The following is a 25,559-nucleotide window of genomic DNA, read 5'->3' as shown; positions in this document are numbered from 1 at the left end:
CCGAACAAGCGCGCCACAGCCCTCCTTCGGTCCCTGAGTTCAGTCCCCCACTTTCGCGCCTTTCTTTTCCAGCCTCTAATTGGACGAAAATTGTAGGTGCCCCGCCCTCCACTTCCGGCGTTTTCCGTTTTGCCATCTCTTTTTTCCCCAGCGTGCCTCGCGGTTAGCGGAGAGTGCGCAGCGGGTGGGGTGTGTTACCCAGCAGCACGCGCGCGCGCCGCTCGGGCCTCTCCACGCTGTGTGGTGGCCGCCGTCCGGCCTCGGAGCGGAGATCCCGGCTGTGTGCGGTGTTAGTGAGGTCGGCCAGGCTCCCTGAAGATGGAGGGCCCTCTGTCCGTGTTCGGGGACCGCAGCACTGGGGAAGCGATCCGCTCCCAGAACGGTAAGGGCGAGGGAATCCGGGGCCCGGCCCGCGGCGGCGCAGGCCGGGGCCCGATCGCGGTGGGTAGGCCGGGGCCACCCCCTGGGCACCGTGAAGTCCCCCGAGGACACCGGGCCCAACGCAGCCCTCAACCGCGGGCCGCTTCTGCGCCCCGGCGCCCATCCGTATAAGGGAAGAACGTTCGAGCACAGCACGCTTGGGAGGGAGCGCCCGGGATGGGTGTGGGCGTCCACGCCCGGAGGGAAAGCAGCCTTGCACGGAAGGCGAGCTCAGACCTCCGCGCCTGCCACGCCCCACGCACGGCCCCTTTGTTCTGGTTTTTCCGGGTGGGAGCATCCCTGACACGACCCGTTTGGCCCACGAGGAAATATGCCTGCAGAATTTAGGTGGGCTTTGCGGGGCTACCTCTGTCCGGGCGGGTGCTTGCATGTCCAGATCTCGCAGTTGACAGGTGCACCCAGGAAAACCTAACGGAACGTAAAGCGAGTGTTAGGAAGCGGCACTGAGCTACCCGTGCCGCTGTTAGCGATAGTACGAATTAACACGTGCTTTGCTGTAGCTGAACCTGTTTTCGAAAGCATTTAGCGGCTTGGAGTCGTGGTTGTCTATAAATTTTGTAATCCCCCCCCCCCGGAAACAGGCTCACTACCCAGGCGAACTATCTACTATTCTTATTAAAACTTGCTTGAGTGAAGCAGGCCGAAGTGTCCCTTAGAATTTTTCTTGCAGGGATGGAGAGATGGTTCAGCAGTTAAGAACACTAGCTGTTCTTCCAGAAGACTCGGGTTCAGTTCCCAGCGTAGGAGCTCACAAGTGTTGGTAACTCTAGTTCCAGGAGATATGACACCTTCACACGAATGCACATAAACTAAATTCAAATCAATTATTTTTTAAAAAAAAATTGCAATGAATAGTGGCAGGATTTTTTTGTGCTTATTTTTTGAGGCATTGAACTTTTTGGAACTTTTGACATCAGTACTCAAAATAAAAATATTTAACCTTCACTAGTTCTTAAATAGGTAATTTTGTCTTTCAAAAAGAGTTAAGTACAGATTTGTAGATTTGAGAAAACCATATGTGGTTGAGTGTCTTTTAGTTTGTGAGTTGATCTAATTTTTTTTATTTCACTGTTCCTTTACAGTTATGGCTGCAGCTTCTATTGCCAACATTGTTAAAAGTTCTCTTGGGCCAGTTGGTTTGGATAAAATGTTGGTGGATGATATTGGTGTAAGTATATCTTAACTGGTTTTGGTTACCTTGATAAAAATAGCTTCAATAAAACCTGGAAATTATTTTCTCTGTAAAGTCTTTGTTTCTACCTAAATACATTAAAGCTGAGTGTATGGTGTCGTGGAGCTTGGCTTCTGTGCTGACCCGCTTCTCTCATATTTCTCAGGATGTGACCATTACTAATGATGGGGCCACCATCCTGAAGTTACTGGAGGTAGAGCATCCTGCGGCTAAAGTTCTTTGTGAGCTGGCTGACCTGCAGGACAAAGAAGTTGGAGATGGAACTACCTCAGTGGTGAGAGGCTCCCTGGGACTGCCTAGAGAACAGTCAGGAGAGTTGAACCCATGGCAGAATCGTTTGCTCTAGGTCAGAAATGAGTCAGGTGTTTACGGTCTCACAGACATCCGAAAACGAATCATTGTGACAGTTTGTACAGTCACAAAGTGTGTACAGTTTAAGTAGGAAGAGAACTTAGGTAGTTGAATATAAGTTTGTTTTAAGTACTGGGGTCTCATGAATTTGGGTCTTATATTTAATCCCCTTGCAGTGATAATGTTTACATGTAAAAAAGAGTTGTTGTTGTTGTTTATGTTTTTCAAGACCAGGTTTCTCTATAGCTTTGGAGACTGTCCTAGAACTCTTTTTGTAGATTGGCCACCCAAGTGCTGTTATTAAAGTGTGCGCCACCACCACCCAGTTTAGAAAAGAGTTCATTAAAGCAGAGAATGTTTGGGCTCGTTGGTTTGTTGTTTAATGGATACTTTTGAATTTTAAATGTAGGCAGGAAATCTTGGGAATTCAGAGTAGAAATTTGAGGGAGTCAATTTGCTACCTTACGGGACCAATGGCTAGTTAGCGAGCGTGGTTAGTGACATACACCTGATTAATTATGCAGTGCAGAGATTTCACTTTGCCTTGAAAGAATGGGATCTGTTCCTAAACGATGAAAATGACCTTTGTCTGACTTGTTTATAGATCATGTGACTTAGCAAATACCTTAACTCCTTTCAAAAAGAAGCGGACAGATTCAGAAAAATGGTTCTTAGTGTTTCATATTTTAAATGATTTTAAGATTTAGTTAAAAATACTAGACTAGGGGACTGGAGAGATGTTAACACGATGTCTCATGTTAACATTAGCACTGGCTGCTCTTCCAGAGGTCCTGAGTTCAACTCCCAGCAACCATATGGTGGCTCACAAACCATCTGTAGTAAGGCCCTCTTCTTCTGGCATGGCAGTGTCCATGCAGGAGGAACATTGTATACATAATAAGTCTTTTTTTAATACCTTTATTCTTTTTTTTAGATTTATTTATTAAGTATACAGTGGTCTGCCTGCATGTATGCCTGCAGGCCGTAAGAGGGCACCAGATCTCATTTCAGGTGGTTATGAGCCACCATGTGGTTGCTGGGAATTGAACTCAGGACCTCTGGAAGAGCAGGCAGTGTTCTTAACCACTGAGCCATCTCTCCAGTCCCATAATAAATCTTTTTTAAAAGCTAAAGTTTAAAAAAATACTAGACTAGCACAAATGATTTCAAATGTTAGCTATTTAGCTCTTGTTGCGCTCAGTCTCTAAATGTAATGGGTATAAATTCTGTTGCACTGGGATTTTAGCGTTTTTTGATGTTTGTAGCTTGGTCCGTTTACACAGACTACTTTGTAGTGGTCTACATGTTTTCAGCAAGCTGCTACTCACTTGTCTGCTGTGGCTGCTTAGTAATGCTAAGTCATACCTGGGCATAGTGCCGCATGCCTTTAATCCCGGCAGTTGGGAGACATTGGTAGGTGGGTCTTTTGAGTTCAAGACCAGCCTGTCTACAAAGTGAGTTCTAGGACAGCCCCGGCTACACAGAGAAACCCTGTTTTGAAAAAACAAATAGAGGATGTTAGGTCATTTTAAAGCTTTTCTGTATGCACCGTGCATATTGACTACCATAAATACTTAATGTAGTGTTTACTCAACAGGTAATTATTGCAGCAGAACTTCTGAAAAATGCAGATGAACTAGTCAAGCAGAAAATCCACCCAACATCAGTTATTAGTGGCTATCGGCTTGCCTGCAAGTAAGATTACATTCAAAGAAAATGTTACTGTGTAGTGGTTGTAGTTGTCTTACATTGTGACTGATGTAAATGTTGGAGCTGTTGTACCTTAGCGTTCAGGTGGTCCTATTTGAAGTATCCGACCCAGGTACTTTCTTCCCATTTGACTACCACGTTTTCTCGTAATAGATTTTAGTGGCTATGCTTATGGGATAGATGAAAAGTGCCATGATCTGAAGGGGGAGGACTTTTCGGTGTCTTCCTTCTATATGAAATGGCTCAACAGAAGACCATTGCCTGTGACATTTAACAGTGTGTTAAATGTGGTGAAACGCAAAATTTTTGAGTAGTATGCTTACATTTTCTTTCCCATGCCTGTAACAGGGAAGCAGTGCGCTATATCAGTGAGAACCTAATTATTAACACAGATGAACTTGGAAGAGACTGCCTGATCAATGCTGCTAAGACATCCATGTCTTCCAAAATTATTGGAATGTATCCTTAAATGGTCTAGTGAAATTTGTCCCTATCACCTTTTCACTCTTAAAAATAAGACTGGGTTTTATAGAATGTTGATTTTATGCGGTAAAACTTAAAATGCTTGTCTAATGCAAATTGATCCAGTTAGAGGAAAAACAATTGAAACTGACTGATGCTGCCTGCTGCTGCCTCTCTAGCCTTTCCACGGTGGAAGGGTGCTTGAAATGATAGTACTTTCTTCATGCTGAATTATTTTTAAAAAGAAAGTCTAGTTGAATTGCTTTTTGTGTCCTTGGGTCTTTTATTCCAAGTCTGTTGTCCTTAACTGTTGTCTCAGAAATGGTGATTTCTTCGCCAATATGGTGGTGGATGCTGTACTTGCTGTCAAATACACAGATACGAGAGGCCAGCCTCGCTATCCAGTCAATTCTGTTAACATTCTGAAAGCCCATGGGAGAAGTCAGGTAGAGAGCATGCTGATCAACGGCTATGCACTCAACTGTGTGGTGGGATCGCAGGGTATGTAAGATTCAGTGTTACATGGGAATTGAGAATGCTACTGTTCCCAGTCACTTTGTTTGTTTTGGGTTTTGTTTGGGTGGTTTGGTTTGTCTCTGTGTGTTTTTCATAGTATACATCTACATAGGGTTAAATAATTGCCATGGGGGCCAGGCATAGTGGCACTGGCGTTTAATTCCAGCACTGAGGAGTGATCAGTAGACAGGTATCTGTTTAGGGCCTTGTCTACACAGTGAAACTCTGCCAGTTTTTTAAGAATTTACAGTGAGCATAGATTGAAATGAATTGTGTGCACTTGTGACTGTCAGGCTTTCCTGAGGTTTAGTGTAATAAATTGCCATCTAAATTTGGTTTATATGTAACATGAATTTTTTTGTGTGATGTATTTAAGGATAACTGTCTTTTATGAACCCTAGCATTGTTATAGTTGACCTTTTATTCATTTACAGGCATGCCCAAGAGAATAGTTAATGCAAAAATTGCTTGTCTTGACTTCAGCCTGCAGAAAACAAAAATGAAGCTCGGTGTGCAGGTGGTTATTACAGACCCGGAGAAATTGGACCAGATTAGACAGAGGTATATGAGAAGATTTTTGCCTGTGAAAGGATGTTTGTAAATCAACACTTGTGCTGTGTTATAAAGTAATGGTTAGGCAAGCCAGGCATGTCCCAAACAGGTGGATCATTTAAGCCGATGAATTGTAGTCAGCATGGACAACAGCATTGCTTCAAGTGTTGATACTGTGTGCTAAGGTGGTGGGACACAGCTGGCAGTGCTGACTGCAGTTGCTGTGACGTCACTCCGGCACGCATGCTCTGCTCCACTTTACTCTTAGGGGATTGCTGTTGTGTGGCCAGTATGTCCATTGTGTAGATGTGACATGACTACAGTGATTGGCTTTCAATCTCGTGTGTGCTCATGATTCCCATGGCGCATGTGAGGCCTCCTGGTAGGTTCATCTTGTTAGAAGTGTCCACAAATGAACCAGGCTGTGCTGACACATCTAGGAGACAGAGACAAGAAGATCTCTGCATTTGGGGGCCAGCCTGAGCTACAGAGCAAGTTCCAGGACAACACAGGCAGGGTAACACAGTGAAACCCTGTCTTCAAAAACCAAAAGGGCCACAAAAAAAAAAAAAAAAAAGGAAAGAAATAACATCCACAAATAAACTCTCATTGCCTAACTTGGCCCAAAACCTATATTTTGCTTCAGGGGTACCTTGGCTGTGCCTTCCGTTACCATGACTTCATAAACTCATACTTTTTTGATCAAACTCTCTGTCTTATAGATTACATACCTCTGGTTTCTGTCTCTGAAGTCTTTTCGTCTTCTCAGGTGTTTTCACATTAACATAGGTTCATTTGAAGAAAGTAAATTTGGACAATCATAGGCTTGCCTCAGACATTAAAGCATCTTCATCTACTCTCTAACATACTCTTAAACCTCTCAGGTTCTTCATTTCCTGGTCTTACATAACTTCTGCTGGTTCAACTCTACACTAAAACTTTTTTTTTCCAAGACAGAATTTCTTTGTGTAACCTTGGCTATGCTAGAACTAGCTCTGTAGACCAAGCTGACCTCGAACTCAGAGAGATCTGCATGCCTCTGACTCCTGAGTGCTGGGATTAAAGGCATGCGCCACCACCGCCCAGCATGAATCATTTTCTTATTCCACTATGTAGGGCTTGAGTTCTGCCTCTCATACAGCTTCAGTGATATGCTGTTTGGGGATTGCCATTAATTCTCTACTGCATCCTTAACATGGGAGGGGCCTCAAGGAGGTGTGTTTTTCTTTTTGCCACCCTTAATTAGGAATTGATTGTTGGTGAAAGAGCAAATGTTACTTTCAAGTGCTTGAAATTAACATAAATTGGACTGATTTAACTTTTGATTTTAGTGGGAAAGAATGAAAGAATAACAAGTCAGAGTTACAGCAGTATTATCTAAAATTTTAAAGTTGTTAATTTGGGTTTACTGAAATATTTTCTCTGTAGAGAATCAGATATCACCAAGGAGAGAATTCAAAAGATCCTGGCGACTGGGGCCAACGTCATTCTCACCACTGGGGGGATAGATGATATGTGTCTGAAGTATTTTGTGGAGGCTGGTGCCATGGCTGTGAGAAGAGTTTTGAAAAGGGACCTCAAGCGCATTGCTAAAGCTTCTGGAGGTAGGTCTCTCCCAGCCCAGACACACTACTTAGTAGTATGTGACTGGGTCACAGGTCTTCCAACTGAAATATTGACACTAAATTTCAAAAACTTTTTGTTTTTCTCTGTTGTACTCTGATAGATTTATAGAGCCATATTTTATTATTTTTAGGTAATTGGAAAATAGTTTGATGCTGAGTTGTTGGAAATGAGTGCACTGATTTGACCTTAAAGTGACAGTTTTGTGTTAAGGGGTAGTGTCTTGTCTGTGACCTTGAAATAATACATTGCTCTTCTCATGAGGAAAATCACTAAACTACAATCATGAAAACAAATGTGTGTCTTATGATTCTCATGTAGCAACTATCCTGTCCACACTGGCCAATCTGGAAGGCGAAGAGACTTTTGAGGCTACGATGTTGGGACAAGCAGAGGAGGTAGTCCAGGAGAGAATCTGTGATGATGAGCTGATCTTAATCAAAAAGTAAGAACTACTGTTATAAGTTACAAAGCAATGTAGATTCCATTGTAAAAAGAATTCTTTTCCATTTACTTGCTGCTCTAGTCTCAGTTACAGAAGCAATTTAGGCGTGGGATAAAATTATATTGGACCATTGTGAATTGAGATAGTATTTTGTCTCTTGTATGTGAACTAAACATTGTTTTTGGTGCCTTATGCTTAAATGTGAGCAGGATTTAACCAAGGGTGTTTGTATTGATGCTGCTTTCATTAATTGAAAAATACTAATGACTTCACTTTTTATTTTTCATAGTACCAAGGCTCGTACATCTGCATCAATTATCTTACGAGGAGCAAATGATTTCATGTGTGATGAAATGGAGCGATCTTTACACGATGCTCTTTGTGTGGTGAAGAGAGTTTTGGAGTCAAAATCTGTGGTCCCAGGTGGAGGTGCTGTAGAAGCTGCCCTGTCCATCTATCTTGAAAACTATGCAACCAGTATGGTAAGGATGGTTTCAGAAAGGTGCAGGAGACAGTGGTGTTGGGTATACCTGTCGGAACCTACTGCTGTATGCTGTGTTTGCTTTCATGACGACACCTCGTGTTTTTCTTTTTAGGGATCTCGGGAACAGCTTGCTATTGCAGAGTTTGCAAGATCACTTCTTGTTATTCCTAATACACTGGCAGTGAATGCTGCCCAAGACTCCACTGACCTGGTTGCCAAGCTAAGAGCTTTTCACAATGAGGCTCAAGTTAACCCAGAACGTAAAAATCTAAAGTGGTGAGTTTACAATTTCCTTGTGTTCTGTTGTCCACTGTCGTGGGTCTGTTTTAAGTTAAGCACTTGAAGGGACTGGTCACATACTGAAACTTTACAGGCATCATTGTTGATTGGTGCCTGTATGTGTAATGGTGGCTGCTGATTTTTAGCACTGTTGCTTTTAGGTGTCATCTCTGGACCCCATTCTGACTCCCTGGGTAGTCTGGAGGAAGTCCAAGAGGGTGACCTTAGGTTATTCTCACCTTTTCAGGCAGCCCCTCAGCTGACAGTGAGTGCAGTCTCAGAAAAGTGTGTCTTTAGATGATTTGGTCCTTCTGAGGACATAAAACATACACAACACCAAGCCAGACAGCTGTGCTGTCACTAGGCAAAAGAATCTTTTGACTACCAAACTGTATGCACTACTTGAACATAATATTATCAGTGTGCAACATGTGACTGTATGCTAAATGTTTGGCAGATGAGGTTTCTCTGCTACACTACCAGCTTTTCTACTCCCAGAGATAAACTTGTTAGAATCCCAGTCTTGTAGACCAGAACAGCTGGAACACACTGCTTCAGCTTGGTCATTGAATCACATTTTCACCATGACAGGATTGGCCTTGATTTAATCAATGGGAAACCACGAGACAACAAGCAAGCGGGGGTTTTTGAACCAACCATAGTTAAAGTGAAGAGCCTGAAGTTTGCAACAGAAGCTGCGATCACCATTCTTCGAATCGATGATCTGATAAAATTGCACCCAGAAAGCAAAGACGATAAACATGGAAGTTATGAAAACGCCGTTCATTCTGGAGCCCTTGATGGCTGATTGATTGGATTTCCCTTTTATTTATAGCAGTGTCAGACGCAATGTCTTAGCCTTGGGTGTCTCATTAAAGTACAGCAAGCTGACCACCTGGCTTCCTGTCCTCACTTTGGTCCTCTGATTTCACATACTATAGTGTTTCACTGATTTAGCAAGAAGTGTTCATGGGTGGTGGCTGTCAAGCAGGTCATCCTCTCTGAACACACATTGCTATCCCCATCCCACCCCCAATGCACAGGGCTGCCACACCACGAGTCCCGCCCATTCTCTCAAGGCTGTGTAACAAGGTCACTAGAATCCTACAGCCAGAGGCTCCCAGAGGATGGCCCAAGGCGATGGCTCCTCCATCGATGTTGACCTACAGGAGGGGAGGAGATCAAGTCAGTCTTCTGTGGACACAAGCTAGCACCCCCAGTTTATCTTTGTCCTCTCAGGGTTATGCTAGCAAACCACCCTTTCAACTCCCACTGTCAAGCTTAGGAGTAAATACTGCTGACGCCCTCACTGTGAAAACAAGTCAACAACACTTGGACTGCAAGTTCATTAGCAAACAGCAAAGCTTGTGTTGGTTACCTTCTCGGGGTTTAGTCCGAGTTCTTTAGCTATTGCAACAGAAAGAGCCGCATAGGCTTCATTGATTTCAAACACATCAACATCTTCCAGGGTCCAGCCTGCTTTTGCAACCTACAGGAAGAAAATGAACTGAAGTTAAATCATTAGTTATTAACAAATTTATGATGCATGAAACTCTGGGAACTATGCAGTTAGGTGTGCCATGGTGACCTCAGACTGTCCTAAGGGTTTAAAAGGTGAACACCAGGCTAAATAATGTTCCCAAAAGAGCACTATGATGAACTTTAATGACAACACCACAGTGTGGAGGTTACTCTAGGTAGAGTAGCGTACTTGTGTAGGCACTTAAGAGGCTGAGACAGAACAATTAAATTTGAGACCAGGTTGGGTTGTATAGATCCACCCTCAAAACCAAAAGTCCAGGCTGGAGAGATGGCTCAGTGGTTAAAGATCCTGAGTTTAGTTCCCAGTAACCACATGGTAGCTTATAACCATCTATAATGAGATCTGATGCATTTGGGCATATGTGCACACAAAACATGTTAAACAGTACATAAATACACAAAACATACATAAATAAAGTTTAGCTGGGTGGTGGTGATGCATGCCTTTAATCCCAGCACTTGGGAGCCAGAGACAGGTAGATCTGTTAGTTTGAGGCTAGCCTCTTCTACAGAGTAAATTCCAGGGGGCTTAAAAAGCTACAGAGAAACAGCCTTAAAAAACTAAAACCTGAGAGCATAATCCAGTACTTGGAGACTAGTGTTTTGTTTTGTTTTTTTTTTAACTAAAGAGTTTGAACTGGCAAAGTGCCTGCAGGTGAAGTTCTTTGAATAGCATCTGAGTTTTAAGTTTTAACCTCCAGAACCCACGTTTTTTTTTTTTTAAGATTTATTTATTTATTATGTATACAACATTTTGCTTCCATGTATACCCACACACCAGAAAAGGGCACCAGATCTCATTACAGATGGTTGTGAGCCATCATATGGTTGCTGGGAATTGAACTCACGACCTCTGGAAGAGCAGTCAGTGCTCTTAACCACTGAGCCATCTCTCCAGCCCCCAGAACCCACGTTTTAATAAAGGCTGCCAGGCGGTGGTGGTGCACGCCTTTAATCCAGCACTTGGGAGGCAGATCTCTGAATTCGAAGCCAGCGTGGTCTACAGAGCTAGTGGAGACATGCACTTGTATTCCCATTGCTGAAGAGGCTAGGGTGGGCAGGTTTTAGGATTAACATGCTGCAAATGAAACCTGGTAGCATAAACCAAGTGAAAGCCCCGCCTAACATTCCAGAGTGGAAAAGGGAGCTGACAACAGAGCGGCACACTTGGCACCAGGTACATTGGTACACAGAAAAGTTAGATTTTAGTTAAGGTCACACTACTGATGCATACCTGTAACCCTAGCATTTGGAAAGGTACTAGCTGGAGGAGCAGATGTTCAAGACCAACCTCTTCCTACGCAGTCTAAAAGCAGGTTTCTTCAAACCCTGTCATACATGTGCCAAGTACATTACCAAAGAGACTCACAGCTTGCTTTATGGCTGGAATTGGTCCTACTCCCATAATGCAAGGCTCCACGCCAGCTTGTGACCAGGAAACTATTCTTGCTAAAGGTCTCAGCCTTCGACTCTCAGCTTCTGTCTTCTTCATAAGAACCACAGCCGCGGCACCGTCATTCATCCCTGTGAACAAGTGACTTGGTTTCTACAGTGCTCTTCATCAGGTATGTACCCAGGCCACCACCTTTTCCACCTGAAAGCATCAAGTTACTGACAGGTTGGCAAAGCCCTTGCCTGTGATTCATCAGAGCGCACAGTGTACTTAGAAATGGTCAGGTTTGGATGATGTTGACCATACATGATTAGATGCCGCAATAGCTATAAAGAAGAGGGGGTCAAAGATGAAACAAAACCAAAGAGACACCCAAAGACTTCCAGGTGCTGGGGCTTCCTGAAACTGGAAAGGTATGTAGTGGATGAACATAGGAGGGTTTTGTTTTCAGATGGGGTCTCACCACGTAACCCAAGCTATTCTAGAATGTATGTAGACCAGTGTGACCTTGAAACCACAGAGCTCTGCCTGCCTTTGCCACCTAAGAGCTAGAAGTGAAAGCCTGAGAAACTGGAGTTCTTTCTTTTCTTTGGGTGTGGGGGGGGGAGGGGGGGAGTAGTCAGGGGAGATGGTGTCCAGACAGGGTTTCTCTGTGTTAACAGTCCTGGCTGTCCTGGAACTTGCTTTGTAGACTAGGCTGGCCTCGAACTCGCAAAGATCTGCCTGCCTCTGCTTTCCGGGAACTGGGATTAAAGGTGTGCGCCACCATGCCCAACTACTCTGGAGCTCTGAATTTTACTCTTTTCACTTGTATGTCTAGACTAGATGTCATAAAAGCAAGTCACTGCAGAATAGATTAATAACCAACAATATAGAAGGGATAAACTTTCCCTAAACTCAGCTTCAGGTATTTTGTATAGAAAGATTTACTTGGTAGACCTGCCAAAGTTGGTTCTTCCCACAATGCCCTTCAGAAATCGAACCTGTTGCATTGGCAGATGTGACTGTTCCCGTCCCATCAGAAAGGAAGTAAGGTTTCAGCTTGCCCATGGCTTCCATGTTACTCCCATGGCGAGGAAACTCATCAATTTTTACTTCGGTAGAACCTGCAAAAAGTAAAACCAGTTATCCCCCTGGGATGAGTACAGAGAAGGCAGAGTGCTGGGAATTGCTAGAATTACTGCATGCTACCCCCCCCATGAGAACTCTTCATGGGACAGTCTTGCTGTGTTCCAAATCCACAGCCCTTCCTAAGGACAGAGGTTATTAGTATTGTATGCACATGGGTTTGTGTGGGACAATGGTCTGTATTCTGTCCGTTATATTTTAAATAAGTGCTCATTGGCCAGTAACAAGGCAGGACGTATAGATGGAACAACCAGACAGGAAGTAGAGGTGGGTCAATGAGAACAGAATTCTGGGAAGAGGAAAGCCAATTCCTCTGCAGTCCTGACCAGGCACAAAGCAAGCAAACTGCCTCTCCAAAAAAGGTAACAAGCCATGTGGCTAACATAGACAAGAATAATGGGCTAATATAAATTATAAGAGTTAATAAGAAGCCTGAGCTAATGGGCAATCAGTTTATAGTTAATGTAGGCCTCTGTGTGATTTCTTTGGGACTTAACAACTGCGGAAACCGGGCAGGACAGAAAACTCAGACAACAGGTTTGAATCACGGCATTCAGCTGGCTACAGCTGAGTGGCTCAGGACTGGGACAATCCACCTTCCATGAGCCGAGCATGAATGTCAGTTATGGATAGGGGAACTGTCCTGACTTGATATATGGGGATGTGAGAAGCACATGGGAACAACTGGAAAGGCTTTACTTAGACTGTGTAGAAGAGTTGTGTCCCCTAACAACCACAGACCGATGCTCCACTTCTCATGGAGCCCACTGCATACACACTGCAGCTGTGAACAGTTTGAAGATGACAGTTTCCCGTGTGACCATATCCCGTGTAGACAGCACTTTCCAGCCAGGTGTGGTGGTGCACCTGTTATCCCAGCACTCAGCAGGCAGAAGCGGGGGAGGCCAGTCTGGTCCACAGAGTGAGCTCTAGACCACCCAGGGCTACACAGCTGCACCATGTCTCAAAACAACACATCACCATCAACTCTCTCACATGCCAATGTATGAAGCCTATACCTCTACAACTTGTAAAACCCAAAGTTCACATACAGCCCTCCATACCACCCTTAGGTGTCAGTCACGCCTACAAACAGGCTCATGTGTACTGTGGTCTCCATACTCACCTTTCCTGGAAGACACCAGCACTGGCACGATCTCCTTGTCAAAGTGGCCAGCTTTCTGTGCATGCTCCGCCCTGTTCTGGGACAGAACTGCAACCTTGTCCTGGGCTTCTCTGCTCACTTGCCATTTTTTGGCTACATTTTCAGCTAAGGAGAAAAAAGGCAAAACAGGATTTTCAAGGGCTCAAGTTACTCACATTTACACCAGAACACACCAGCAGTGCACACCAGCAGGCCTCCTTATAGGACGAGAGGCAGTGCACGCCCACAGTGTGCAGGCCTCCTGATAGGGTGAGAGGCAGTGCACACCCACAGTGCACACCCGCAGTGCACACCAGCAGTGCACACCAGCAGTGCACACCCGCAGGCCTCCTGATAGGGTGAGAGGCAGTGCACACCCACAGTGCACACCCGCAGTGCACACCCGCAGGCCTCCTGATAGGGTGAGAGGCAGTGCACACCCACAGTGCACACCCGCAGTGCACACCAGCAGTGCACACCCGCAGGCCTCCTGAGAGGGTGAGAGGCAGTGCACACCCACAGTGCACACCCGCAGTGCACACTAGCAGGCCTCCTTATAGGACGAGAGGCAGTGCACACCCGCAGGCCTCCTGATAGGGCAAGAGGCAGTGCTCTGCAGGCTGGGTCCGCTACCCTGATAGTACACCTGAAAGCTGGTGTCTTTTGAGAGGCATTTCTTCTCTCTTTCTATACATGGAAGTGGAAACTTCCAGAAATCAGTATCCAGATTCATCATTGATATTTTTGTCCCATTTACCTGAACATTCTCTTCCCTAATATTCTGAGGGAAAGATGAACATACAAATTCCCTTTTACCTCTGAATTATAATTTCAGTATATACTTTCTGCAAACAAATTATTTACCTACATAATGGGTTGTTTAAAAGTAGAGTCAGTTCAGCTTCAAAATACTGAAGAAAAAAAAAAAAGTCAGGCGGTGATGGTGCAAGCCTTTAATCCCAGCTCTAGGGAGGCAGAGGCAGGTGGACATCTGTGAGTTCAAGGCCAGCCTGGTCTACTGGACAGGCTCCAAAGCTACAGAGAAATCCTGTCTTGAAACAAAGAAAGAAAGCAGAATCAGAACTGGTGATATGTCTCTACAGATAAAGATGCTTGTTGCCAAAGCTGAAACCTGGATTCCACAGAGTGGGGGAGTACCTGACTACGACAGGCTGACCTGTGCCCTCCAAACATGCACTTTGGTACTTGCATACCTGTGTGCCCAAGTACACACAAGAATAGATTTTAAAACCTTTTTTAAACAATCAGGAAATTTAACATCAATACTATTTCTTTCTTTTTTTTTTTTTTTTGGTTATTTTTCGAGACAGGGTTTCTCTGTGGCTTTGGAGCCTGTCCTGGAACTTGCTCTGTAGACCAGGCTGGTCTCGAACTCACAGAGATCCGCCTGCCTCTGCCTCCCGAGTGCTGGGATTAAAGGCGTGCGCCACCACCGCCCGGCCATCAATACTATTTCTTAACTCATCTTCAAAGTTTATCTATTGTACTATTAACTCTTAAGAAAAAGCCAGATGCTTTAATTCCATTCTTGGGAGGCAGAGGCAGGTGTGGATCTCTGCATTGGAGGGCAGCCTTGTCTACTGGCATCTCACAACTCCGCCTTCTTTCTCCCAGCGTTCAGTTTAGTTTTCTCACCTAGCTCAATTCTGCCCTATCACAGGCCAGTGCAGATTCTTTATTCATTAGCCAATAAAAGCAACATATATAGAAAGACTTCCCACACCACCTCTAAAGAATTCAAGATTCAAAGGCTGAGGTAGAATCCTGTTCCCCAGAGAGGCTGCATAGCCATCAGCTCACCTAGCTCACCTCACATCCCCCAAGAAGTTCTTGTGCTTCTCACCCCTCCTTAAAAACCCTTTCTATCTGGCTCCTCCCTACAACTTCCTGTCAGCTAGTTGCTGAGGCAGCCTCCTGACCACAGGTGAATTTTATTTAATCAAACACATCTTTGCATCATTAAACAAATGTTCCAAAACATAAAGAAAAGCAATACACCTTAAAATAATATTCTACAACATCTGAGAATTATTACATTATGAACAATGAAAAAATACCTTTTCTTGGCAATACTTGGTGGCATACACTTTTACTGCGAACACTTGTGGGGCAGGGATAGGTGGATCGGTATGAGTTCCGAGCTATCCTGGTTCAAATTCCACTAGGACTACTGTCTAGATAAGACCCTGTCTTAATTAAAAGAAAAGGAAGAGAGGTAAGGAGGGAAAGAAAGAAAGTAAAACCTTTCTTGGACAATTGAAACAGATTAGTGGATCAAGACACTTGTTGCCAAGGTGGATGATCTGAGATCACTTTCCCAGATCCCATGTTGGACACACACAAAAACACACATGAGAGAGAGACAGACAGATCACCAGGTGAACACCTGTTCACTACCACACCATAACAGCTAAGCGGGACAGCCTTCAGACTCACAGCCTACACTACGAACCTCAAGTCCCACGCTCTTGTAAACCTTTTCTAAGCCGGTATTTGCAGCCACATCAGCCTTACCTGTGATGCCCATGTGATAGTTGTGAAACGCATCTGTAAGGCCATCACAGAGGATGCTGTCAGCCAGCGGCATCTCACCCATCTTGACTCCTGCTCTCAGGTGAGCCAAGTGAGGGGCCTGGAAATGGACGTGAAAACAGGTTAGTCTTGGTGGTCATTATCCTCTCCTTATGAATGGTCTGGACCTGACTTCCTCCCTCTTCATTTACCCATCAAGCCCTTCTCCCCACTACCTGCTTCCCCAGGTCAGGGCCTGAAACCTCTTGGCATTAGCAGACCATCTCACCTGCCTCCTCTTAGGAATCTCTTCCTCTATAACTTGCCTATTTCCATTTCTCCCTCAAACCTGTCCATTCTGGGTTTTAAGTCCTAATGATTCCACTTTTTCCTCCTAGATAGACAAGTATTACCTTAGGTGATGGCATAAAAACCCCAATCATGTACCTATTTTAATAAATGTTGTGTTTAAACTGGGTGGTGGTGGCACATGCCTTTAAACCCAGCACTCAGGAGGCAGAGGCAGGCAGATCTCTGTGAGTTCAAGGACAGCCTGGTCTACAGAGTGAGTTCCAGGATAGGCTCCAAAGCTATACAAAGAAACGCTGTCTCAGAAAACCAAAAAAAGAAAGAAAGAAAGAAATGTCATGTGTGCCCGAAGAGACCAGAGGGAACTGGATGCCCTGGAGCTGGATTATAGGCAACTGCGAGGCCCCTGACTATGATGCTAGGAGCTGGGCTGGAGCACGTGTCACAACAGTACCAGCCCTCCACCACTCTCCAATGCTCCAGCACATCTAATGTCCGTTTAGACAGGAGACAGAAGACCCACAGGGAGAACAGTCAGGTTTCCAAATGGACTGAGAGGAGGGTTTCTGAACAGAAGGTTTTTCTAACTTCCAGCATACAAAGGAAAGGGTAATAATGGACCAGGAGTCCACAGAGGTGAGTCAATCATACAATGATATCTAGAAAAGTACAATGATATCTAGGAATGAAAATGACATAATTAAACCCATAATATCATATGCTTATTGTTTTTAAGAAGCAACAAAACAAAAGCCATGCATTTAAGTGGCAGCTCTGGATATCAGTGTTCCCACCTCTAAATTGGGAATAACAACACTAATTGTTGAGAATAACAACACTGGTTTGTTGACCACACACAACAGCCCTAGGTCCAGGTCTGCACTGTAACTATGTCTGACCAGAAAGACTCCATCTATTGTGTGTGACCTTCAGCCTCCTCCTAGTGGCTGAGCTCACTAGGATTCCGACCAGTGGCTTCCAAGGTCAGCCCTGGAGCTGCTTCAACAGGAAGAAGATACTGCTCCATTGCAGTGCCAGCTTCAAGGACAGCACTTGGCAAGATAGAGCAGGATGGCAAACCTCCTGGAGAGGGGCAGCTCTCCATGACCCTTGGCCACGATCTTTCTTTTGATTTTTGAGACAAGGCCTTGCCGTGTGATCTAGGCTGGTCCTGAGCTTCTGGGCTCACGTGCTTCTCAGTCTCATCCTCCTGAACAGCAGGGACTGGGCATGCTTCACCATGGGTGTCTTTTATGTGTTCTACCCTCTAGGAGATCAACAAAGTCTGGTCCCTGGGGTTCCTCCCGACCAAGGGCCATGGCAAGAAGGTTAAGTGGCCACCTGTCACTTCCTCACAATGGGAAAACATAAAGACAAGCTAGCCTGTCTCCTGTTCCCTCTGTCCTGCTCAGGTGCCATGTGCTGTGTGTGTGGATCATGGTCTCGAGTATTTGTGTGGACTGTTCTGAGCTCTGGCTCCCAGTCTAAAGTAGACCAATGTCTGGGGTTGTGCTGTAACCTGGACTGATGATCTGTGTCTAGGAACAGGCTGCTCGAGCTGCACAGAATCCTACCTGACCTGTTTGAGTTCAGTTGCCCTAGGACTTTCAGCTGTGGGGCATTGTCTCTAGAGTTCAATCCAATATGAACTAGGGATTTTAAACAGCAGATTTATGAGCTCTACTGACCACTCTGTTTAAAGAATATTTAGATCCATCTCTCCAAAAAAGGGTAGCGTCAGCCCTCGTGTGGGCAGTGATGGGTAGATTTCTGTGAATTTGAGGCCAACCTGGAATACTTGGGAAGTTCCATGCCAGTCCAAGCTACATAGGACCCTCTGTAAACTCTGGGGGTGGGGAAAATAGCATGGTGGTACACACCTTTGATCCGTGTACTCAGGAAGCAGAGATAGGCAGATCTCTGAGTTTAAGGTCAGCCTGGTCTACAAAACAAGTTCCAGGACAGCCAGGGCTACCCAGAAAAGTTGTTTTTAAAAACCAGTAATAAGTGAATAAAAACAAAAGGGGGAAAAAAGAGCTGGGCGGTGGTGGCGCACGCCTTAATCCCAGCACTCAGGAGGCAGAGGCAGGCAGATCTCTGGGAGCTTGAAGCCAGCCTGGTCTACAAGAGCTAGTTCCGGGACAGGCACCAAAAAGCTACAGAGAAACCCTGTCTCGAAAAACCAAAAAAAAGGGGGGGGGGCGGGGAGAAAGACATTTCAGTGAGATGGCTCAGTGGTACAGGCAGTTGTACCAAGTCTGATGATCTGAGTTCAAGCCCCACAACCCACCCGGTGGAAGAGGAGACTCTGCTCCAGAAGCTGTCCTCTGACCTCCACCTGCCAAGGGGAAGGGGCATGTGCCCACTTTATTTTATTACCATATCTTTTTTTATATTAAAGGTGTGTCCCACCACTTCCAGCCTCTATTATTGTTATTTTTATAGAGAAGAGGAGAATGATAGCAGTGCATGATGGGAAACAACCTACCACAGAAATGAAAAACTTGACAGCATTTCAGGTGGCAATCTGGGGCCTAACCACGATATCAGTCAGGAGCAGTTACTCCTTTGTTGGACTATCTAATATTTATTCTTTGATAATAAGTAGAGGAGTTGAATTATAAATCTGGATGATTCAGGTGGCCTCAATAACCTTGTTGCCAACTTCATAAGTATGAAGATAGTCTTTTATCGTTTTAATGTTCTCAAAACGTTATTTCCTGTAACAGACATGTTTACTACCTTTTTAAGCAGGGTAAAAAGGAGCTTTTAAACCTTTAAAGTTGGGAAGTAGAAAAAGATAAGATATTCTGCGTAAATTGAAAACATTGGGACCGTGGGAGAGGGTTGGAGAGACACGGAGAGGCAGGGAGGGGAGCAGAGAAAAATGTAGATCTCAGTAAAAATCAATAACACCCCCCGCAAATGTTGTAAAGAAGACAACTCTTAAAGAAAAGTTTTGGGGCATGTGGACGTGGTGTACGCCTTTAATCCCAGTACAGAGACAGGCAGATCTCTGTTTCAGGCCAGCCTGGTCTACTGAGTGAGTCTAGGCAAGCCAGGACTGCACAGAGAAACCCTATCTCAAAAAAGCAAAAGAAAGAAAGAAAGAGAGAGAGAAATGATGAGAGAGAAAGGAGGGGGGGGAGAGGGAGAGAGGGAGAGAGGAAGAGAAGGAGAGAGAGAGAGAGAGAGAGAGAGAGAGAGAGAGAGATATTAGCTTTGGATACTTGGATAATATTCAAATATTTAAAAAGGTTTCTGGGCACAGTAGCATATGCCTGTAAACTTAGCACTCAGGAAGCAGAGCTGGAGAGGCAAGCACTTAAGGATAGCCTAGGCTATGTAACAATTCCTGGGCTAGCCTTAGCTACATAAGTAAGCAGGGATGAGACAGCAATGAGCTAATCTTGGGGGTTCATTTCAGAAAACACTGTATGCTTCTGGAAAAACAGCTTAGAAAAATCACACCCTGGCTCCACTGCCTGGCTGATGAGCTGTTTTTCATTTCCCATCCAACCTGGAGAACAATGGAAATTCAGGCAGGGCTCCAGGCTGAGTCGTTTTCCGTGTGTCCATCAGCAGCACACAGGACGGTGAGCCCCTCTGCACTTACCTTGCTCATGTTCTCCATGCCTCCTGCAACCACAATGCTGGAGTCACCTATGGCTATGGACTGGGCTGCAAGGCACACGGCTTTCAGGCCTGAGCCACAGATCATCTGGCAGCTCCATGCTGGAACCGAGTAGGGGATTCCTGCACCCACACTGGCTTGTCGAGTGGGATTCTGCCCACAACCTGGAACAAGGAACACGGAGGCCTCTAAGCCATCAGGAGAAAGTAAAAGATGGGGGGACAAGTCTGGGCTAAATGCCCTCAGGCAGCTAAGTTCTCACAGAGCACAGATGCCTGCTTCCCTCCCTCCCTGCCACTCCCTGGGACAGATAACACCTTGTGCAACTCCTAGGTGTTTCAACGAGACGCTTCCTCCTCCACAAGCAAGTTCCCAAAGCCTTAACACAGAACCTTAAGACCTTTCTCTCTAGAGGCCAGACTTTTCCTCCTACTCGGCAAGAAATGTAACTAAGACCAAGGGTGACAGCCAGCCGGTCACATGGCTGTAAACACAAGGCATAATTCTGACATGGAGAGCACTTGCTCCCAGAAGCCTGCCATATAACAACGACACTTAGGAAGAAAAGAAAATTAAAGAGGAGAACTATGCATAAAAGCAATGTAGAAAATCGTGCTGGTGTTTTGTCGTAGCTCACACCTGCAACTCCAGCATTCTCTTAAGTCGAAGCAGAAGGTTCACAGTAAGTTCGAGGCTAGTCTGGGCTACATATTCAATTGAGACTTGCATGAACCGTGAGCAGTTCAAGTTAGTCTGAACTACATAGTGAATTCCAGGCCAAACTGTACTACATAGTAAGGCCTTTTCTCAAAACATAAAAACTAAAGTTAAATATATATAATAGAATTAGAACCAACAGGACTGGAGAGATGGCTCAGTGGTTAAGAGTATTGCCTGCTCTTCCAAAGGTCCTGAGTTCAATTCCCAGCAACTACATGGTGGCTCACAACCATCTGAAATGAGATCTGATGCCCTCTTCTGGGCTGCAGGCAGACACACAGACAGAATATTGTATACATAATAAATAAATAAATAAATAAATAAATAGGGGGTGAGGAAAGATACTCCTTTAAAAAAATAATTAGAACCAACAAACGCCTTTCTGTTGGCATATCCGTGATATCCTTCAGCTGGCAAAATCAGAATAGTTCCTTAAAAGAAGCAGAGAAGTACACAGTCTACTTCCTGTTGCCTGCAAATCAACATGTTCCTTCTCCAGCACCATGTCTGTCTGTATACCGAGGTCTGCCATTCTGGTAATGGACTAAACCTCTGAAACTATAAGCCACCACCTCAATTAAATGTTTTCCTTTACAAAAAAGGAAAGAAGCAGCAGCAGAGAAGGGATGGAGTCAAACCTTTGAAATGCTATCATATCTGTCATTGTATGACGAATGGCAGAGGGGTCCCGCCTTTGCAAGTTTCACATATACCCACATCTATGACACTTCTTGCTGTAACTACAGTTCAAGGGACTCCAATACCTTTTTCTGGCCTCCCTGGAAACCTGGCATGCATGCAATATACAGACACACATGTAGACAAGACACCCATACACAAATATAACACAAATAAAAAATATATAAAAATAAATAAACATGTATACACACACACACTTTTTTTAAAAAAAAAAGAGCCAGGTGGTAGTGACACAAACCTTAAATCCCAGCACTTGGGAAGCAGAGGCAGGCAGATCTCTTAGTTCGAGGCCAGCCTGGTCTACAGAATGAGTTATAGGACAGCCAAGGCTACACAGAGAAACACTGACTTGAAAAGATAAAGAAATGAGGAGAACTACAAAACGAAACTTAACAAATGCATGTCAAATATCTGTATTTTAAGAATCTCAAAAGCTCCAAAGTACTGAGCCTAGTATAAATTCTTCTTTTTTTCTGTGCAAGGTATTGAACCCAGTGGTGTGTGCATACCAGCCAAGTGGTCTACAACATTTGCAGCCTTTCCTGGCTTTCCTTCTTAGGAGGGATCATCTTGCTAAGGGCTCAGGCTGACTTCAATCCCATGACCCTCAATTCACAGGTCTCAGAGTGCTGAGGTTATACTCATGGATCAGCAAGCCAGGCAATATAAAACTTTTGTAAGCTGAAGGGACACTGTATGATCCCTTATATTCTAGTTAGAGTAAAGATGCAGTTTGACTTGTAGCAGGCTTTCTCACACCTCCAGCTCTCAAGTCATGACTCAGAGGCTTAATATTAGTTATGAATGCTTGGCCTTATGTATGTATGTATGTATGTATGTTGAAGGGTGCCTGGTACTTGTGAAGCCCAGAAGAGGGTGCTCAGTTCCCTGGATCTGGAGTGAGGGAGGCTATAAACCTCCAAGAGAGTGCTAGGAACTGAGCCCAGGTCCTCTAGGAAAGCAGAAGCATTTCTTAACGGCTGAGCCATCTCTTCAGGCTCTAAGAGAGGAAGACATGTTTTAGAGACACTTGTATTCCTCAGTCTTTCAGACTACTGAAACAGTGACCCTCAAACTGGAAGTCCCCACAAATCCTGTGCAGGAGAAGGAAGAAGTTGAGGCCTGATAGCAGGCAGGGGTGGAAGCTACCTCTTAGAAAAAGATCTTGTGGGCTGGAGAGATAGCTCAGAGGTTAAGAGCATTGGCTATTCTTCCAGAGGTTATGAGTTCAATTCCCAGCAACCACATGGTGGCTGACAACCATCTCTGTAATGAGATCTGGTGCCCTCTTCTGGTGTGCAGGCTTACACGCAGACAGAACACTGTATACATAATAAATAAAATAAATCTTTAAAAAAAAAAAAGATGCCGGGCAGTGGTGGCGCACCTCTTTAATCCCCCAGCACTTGGGAGGCAGAGGTGTGCGGATCTCTGTGAGTTCGAGGCCAGCCTGGTTTACAAGAGCTAGTTCCAGGACAGGCTCCAAAGCTACAGAGAAACCCTGTCTTGAAACCTTGAAAAACCAAAAAAAAAAAAAAAAAAAAAAAAAAAGAAAGAAAGAAAGAAAAAGGTTTTGCACCAGGCACAGTGGTGGGATGCACCTTTGATCCCAGAACTTGGGAGGCAGAGGCAGGTGGACCTCTGTGAGTTTGAGGCCAGCCTGGTCTACAGAGAGAATTTCAGGACTGACCCCATAGCTACTGGGAAACAGTAAGTGCTTGACCTGGACTTGGTAGTGCGCTCCTATAATCCCAGCACTCAGGCAGATCTCTGTGGGTTAGATGCCAGTCTGGTCTACGGTGCAAGTTCTAGGACAGCAAGGTCTGCCACTCAGAGAAACCCTGCTTTTAAAAAAGAGATATCACACACTGTGACAACTTGTCAGACCACGTTGCTAACTCTATTTTGACCCAGGTGATGGGTCAATAGTGGGTGTGGCCATAACTTGACTATTTAAAGTTACTCTCACTTCTGGACCATGAAGATGGACGTGAGGGCTCAATGGGTCTCTTTGCCTCTCTTCCCAGTTTAACCAAATTAAATAAATTCCCCGTGACTGCCCATTTTCTATTCATTTTGCTATTCCAGGCTTAATATTTGCTATTATGAAAGACAACTGGGGGCTGGAGAGATGGCTCAGAGGTTAAGAGCATTGCCTGCTCTTCCAAAGGTCCTGAGTTCAATTCCCAGCAACCACATGGTGGCTCACAACCATCTGTAATGGGGTCTGATGCCCTCTTCTGGCCTGCAGGCATACACACAGACAGAATATTGTATACATAATAAATAAATAAATATTTAAAAAAAAAAGAAAGAAAGACAACTGGCTGAACCTGGCTTGAGATAATAATTGTGACATCAAGTTTGGTAACAATGATACTTCATCATATATATATACATACACGTGTGTGTTTATACATGTATATATACATATATGTGTCATGGAATATTATTTTAAGGTGTGCTACTTTAGTTGATACTCTGGAACATTTGTTAAATGATGCAAAGATGTGTTTGATTAAATAAAATTCACCTGCAGTCAGGAGGCCAAGTCAGCAACTAGCTGACAGGAAGTGGTAGGAAAGAGCCAGGTGGAGAAGCTTTTTAAGGAGGGGTGAGGAGAGGCACTTTTGGAGAGACAGGAGAAAGAGGTAAGCTACTTGCTATTCAGCCTCAAACCTTGAATCTTGAGTTAACCTTTAGAGGGACAGAGATTTAGTTAAGTTCCTTTAGTAGCTTTGAAAGAGTGGGTGCCTGAGGGAACAGAATTCCCTCAGGCCCTCGTGGCCTGTTCTCTGCAGATCATGGCAGAGTTGCAATTGCTGATTAGGACAGCTGTGGATTAAGAGGTAGCAATAATTTCGAAAAAGGACAACATTTACAGATGTTGCAAAATCCAGTGAGGGGATCTGAAATGAAAACAATCCCGGCTCCAAGTATTTCAAACATGGAATAGTCAGCCTGCACACCTGCAGATGGGCAAGGTCCCAGGCAGTGTAAGAACAGAAGTCGGTTGTGAATACTAATAATCAAATCTCTACAATCAGTTCAGATGTATGCCGAGGGACATAGGGGATGGCAAGACCGTGAACCCGTGATTTCACGCATGCTAATCACATACATCACCACTGAGCTACACACCCAGACCCCATGTCTATTATCAACACGGAATGGTCGGGGTCACTGGTCCACAACCCAGCAGGAAGCAGAGCTAAAGTGAAGGCGTTCTCAGGCTCTCCTGTCTCCCTCCAGGGAGTGATTAAGCTCCCACGGGTGAGGAACAACCTATCTCGTGACAAGTGGACAGGCACATACCTGTTCTGCTACAGCCATCCTTCCTGCTGCTGGCACAGTGCCAGGCCCACACGCTTTGATCCAATGTGTGGCATTTTAGGGGTGCGGGGGAGGGTCATGCGTACTCTCCTATGCACCAGGCTGGCCTTGCTTCTAACAATGCAAAGGCGGCACAGGTCGGTGGTCTGGGATCACTCAGGGAAGAAGCTTGTAAAGGAGGAGGGACAGAAGGACTCCTGGCACAGGGAACTCTAAGACAAGAACTGTCCGGTGGTGTGTGTGTTCATGTGCAAATAAATGGTGTGTTTCTAATGAGCCCGACCTGTCCTGGAGTTACTGAGGAGTTACCTGCCGCCAAAACGTGCCCAAATATGACCTCGGACACCTCTTCTGGAGCCACCTTGGCCCTCTGCAGAACTTCTTTGATGACAGTTGTCCCCAGGTCGTGGACAGGCACAGTAGACAGGGCACCATTGAAAGAGCCTACGGCGGAACCGGGGAGAGAGAAGGCGTGTGAACCGAGGGAACATTGAGGATGGCAGAGAAGGAGGAAGGGGCCACATGCATTTTAAACTAATGCTTCTCCAAGTCCAGGGCTGCCCAAAGTCTGCTGAGCTCAGATTACCAGTGCCTGGCACTTGATACCACAGAGAGACCGATGGACCACTATTCGGGTACACCCACCTATGGCGGTCCGGGCTGCCGAGACGATGACCACGGCGTCGGAGCCTGTGTTCATCCTGCTGCTCCGCTGGCGTCCGCACAGCTCTGGCTGCAATTGAAGAAAACTTTGCTCAGTCCGGGCAGAGCTGGGGACAAGTATACAGCAGCTAGGCTGGCTCAGCACACCGCTGGCCCGCCTCCACCCCCCAGGCTCAGGGAGGGGCGGGGCATGAGCAGCGTGTAGGGGGGAGGTGTTGGTGTGGTGTAGACAGTGTAGGGTCCCCGGTGGGGTAGAGATCTTTCTGGTGTGTATGTTGGGGTGGGTGTGGTCAGCGTGCAAAAGGCCAAGGAGTTGTTGGGGGGTGGTGAGGGGGGAAGTCTCAGGCTGTGGACTTCAGACACATGTAACAGACCCCTCGAATCTTTCTCTGTATCCGTGTTGATCC

General features: G+C 45.2%; 2 protein-coding genes and 2 non-coding genes across 4 annotated transcripts; 3 read left to right on the top strand and 1 right to left on the bottom strand.

The window, feature by feature from the left end:
- The first annotated feature begins 176 nt into the window (after positions 1-176).
- On the top strand, positions 177-8,946 carry Tcp1 (t-complex 1). The gene is made up of 12 exons (XM_041680074.1): positions 177-382; positions 1,524-1,609; positions 1,779-1,907; positions 3,582-3,679; positions 4,043-4,153; positions 4,476-4,657; positions 5,107-5,233; positions 6,653-6,828; positions 7,169-7,292; positions 7,582-7,774; positions 7,889-8,052; positions 8,647-8,946. The coding sequence occupies exons 1-12, from the start codon at positions 319-321 to the stop codon at positions 8,861-8,863; spliced, it is 1,671 nt and encodes a 556-aa protein (XP_041536008.1). The 5' UTR covers positions 177-318; the 3' UTR covers positions 8,864-8,946.
- LOC121466674 lies at positions 3,814-3,950 on the top strand. The gene has a single exon (XR_005976798.1). It is a non-coding gene; the product is annotated as a small nucleolar RNA SNORA29 (small nucleolar RNA).
- LOC121466673 lies at positions 7,350-7,470 on the top strand. The gene has a single exon (XR_005976797.1). It is a non-coding gene; the product is annotated as a small nucleolar RNA SNORA20 (small nucleolar RNA).
- Positions 8,859-25,276, bottom strand: LOC121466391 (acetyl-CoA acetyltransferase, cytosolic-like). Its single transcript, XM_041680076.1, has 9 exons — positions 25,135-25,276; positions 24,799-24,933; positions 19,720-19,901; positions 15,798-15,915; positions 13,245-13,388; positions 11,974-12,096; positions 10,967-11,121; positions 9,434-9,544; positions 8,859-9,218 (listed from the first exon to the last, which is right to left on the bottom strand). Exons 1-9 carry the CDS (start codon positions 25,187-25,189, stop codon positions 9,048-9,050), a joined length of 1,194 nt encoding a protein of 397 aa, XP_041536010.1. The 5' UTR covers positions 25,190-25,276; the 3' UTR covers positions 8,859-9,047.
- Positions 25,277-25,559: the final 283 nt, after the last annotated feature.

The sequence above is a fragment of the Microtus oregoni genome, unplaced genomic scaffold (assembly GCF_018167655.1).
Source record: "Microtus oregoni isolate MIOR12 unplaced genomic scaffold, Mior012 000033F_ref0000390, whole genome shotgun sequence".
NCBI classification, from domain to species: domain Eukaryota; kingdom Metazoa; phylum Chordata; class Mammalia; order Rodentia; family Cricetidae; genus Microtus; species Microtus oregoni.
Note: the sequence above shows the minus strand (reverse complement) of the source record. Positions and strands in the feature narration are given on the sequence as shown.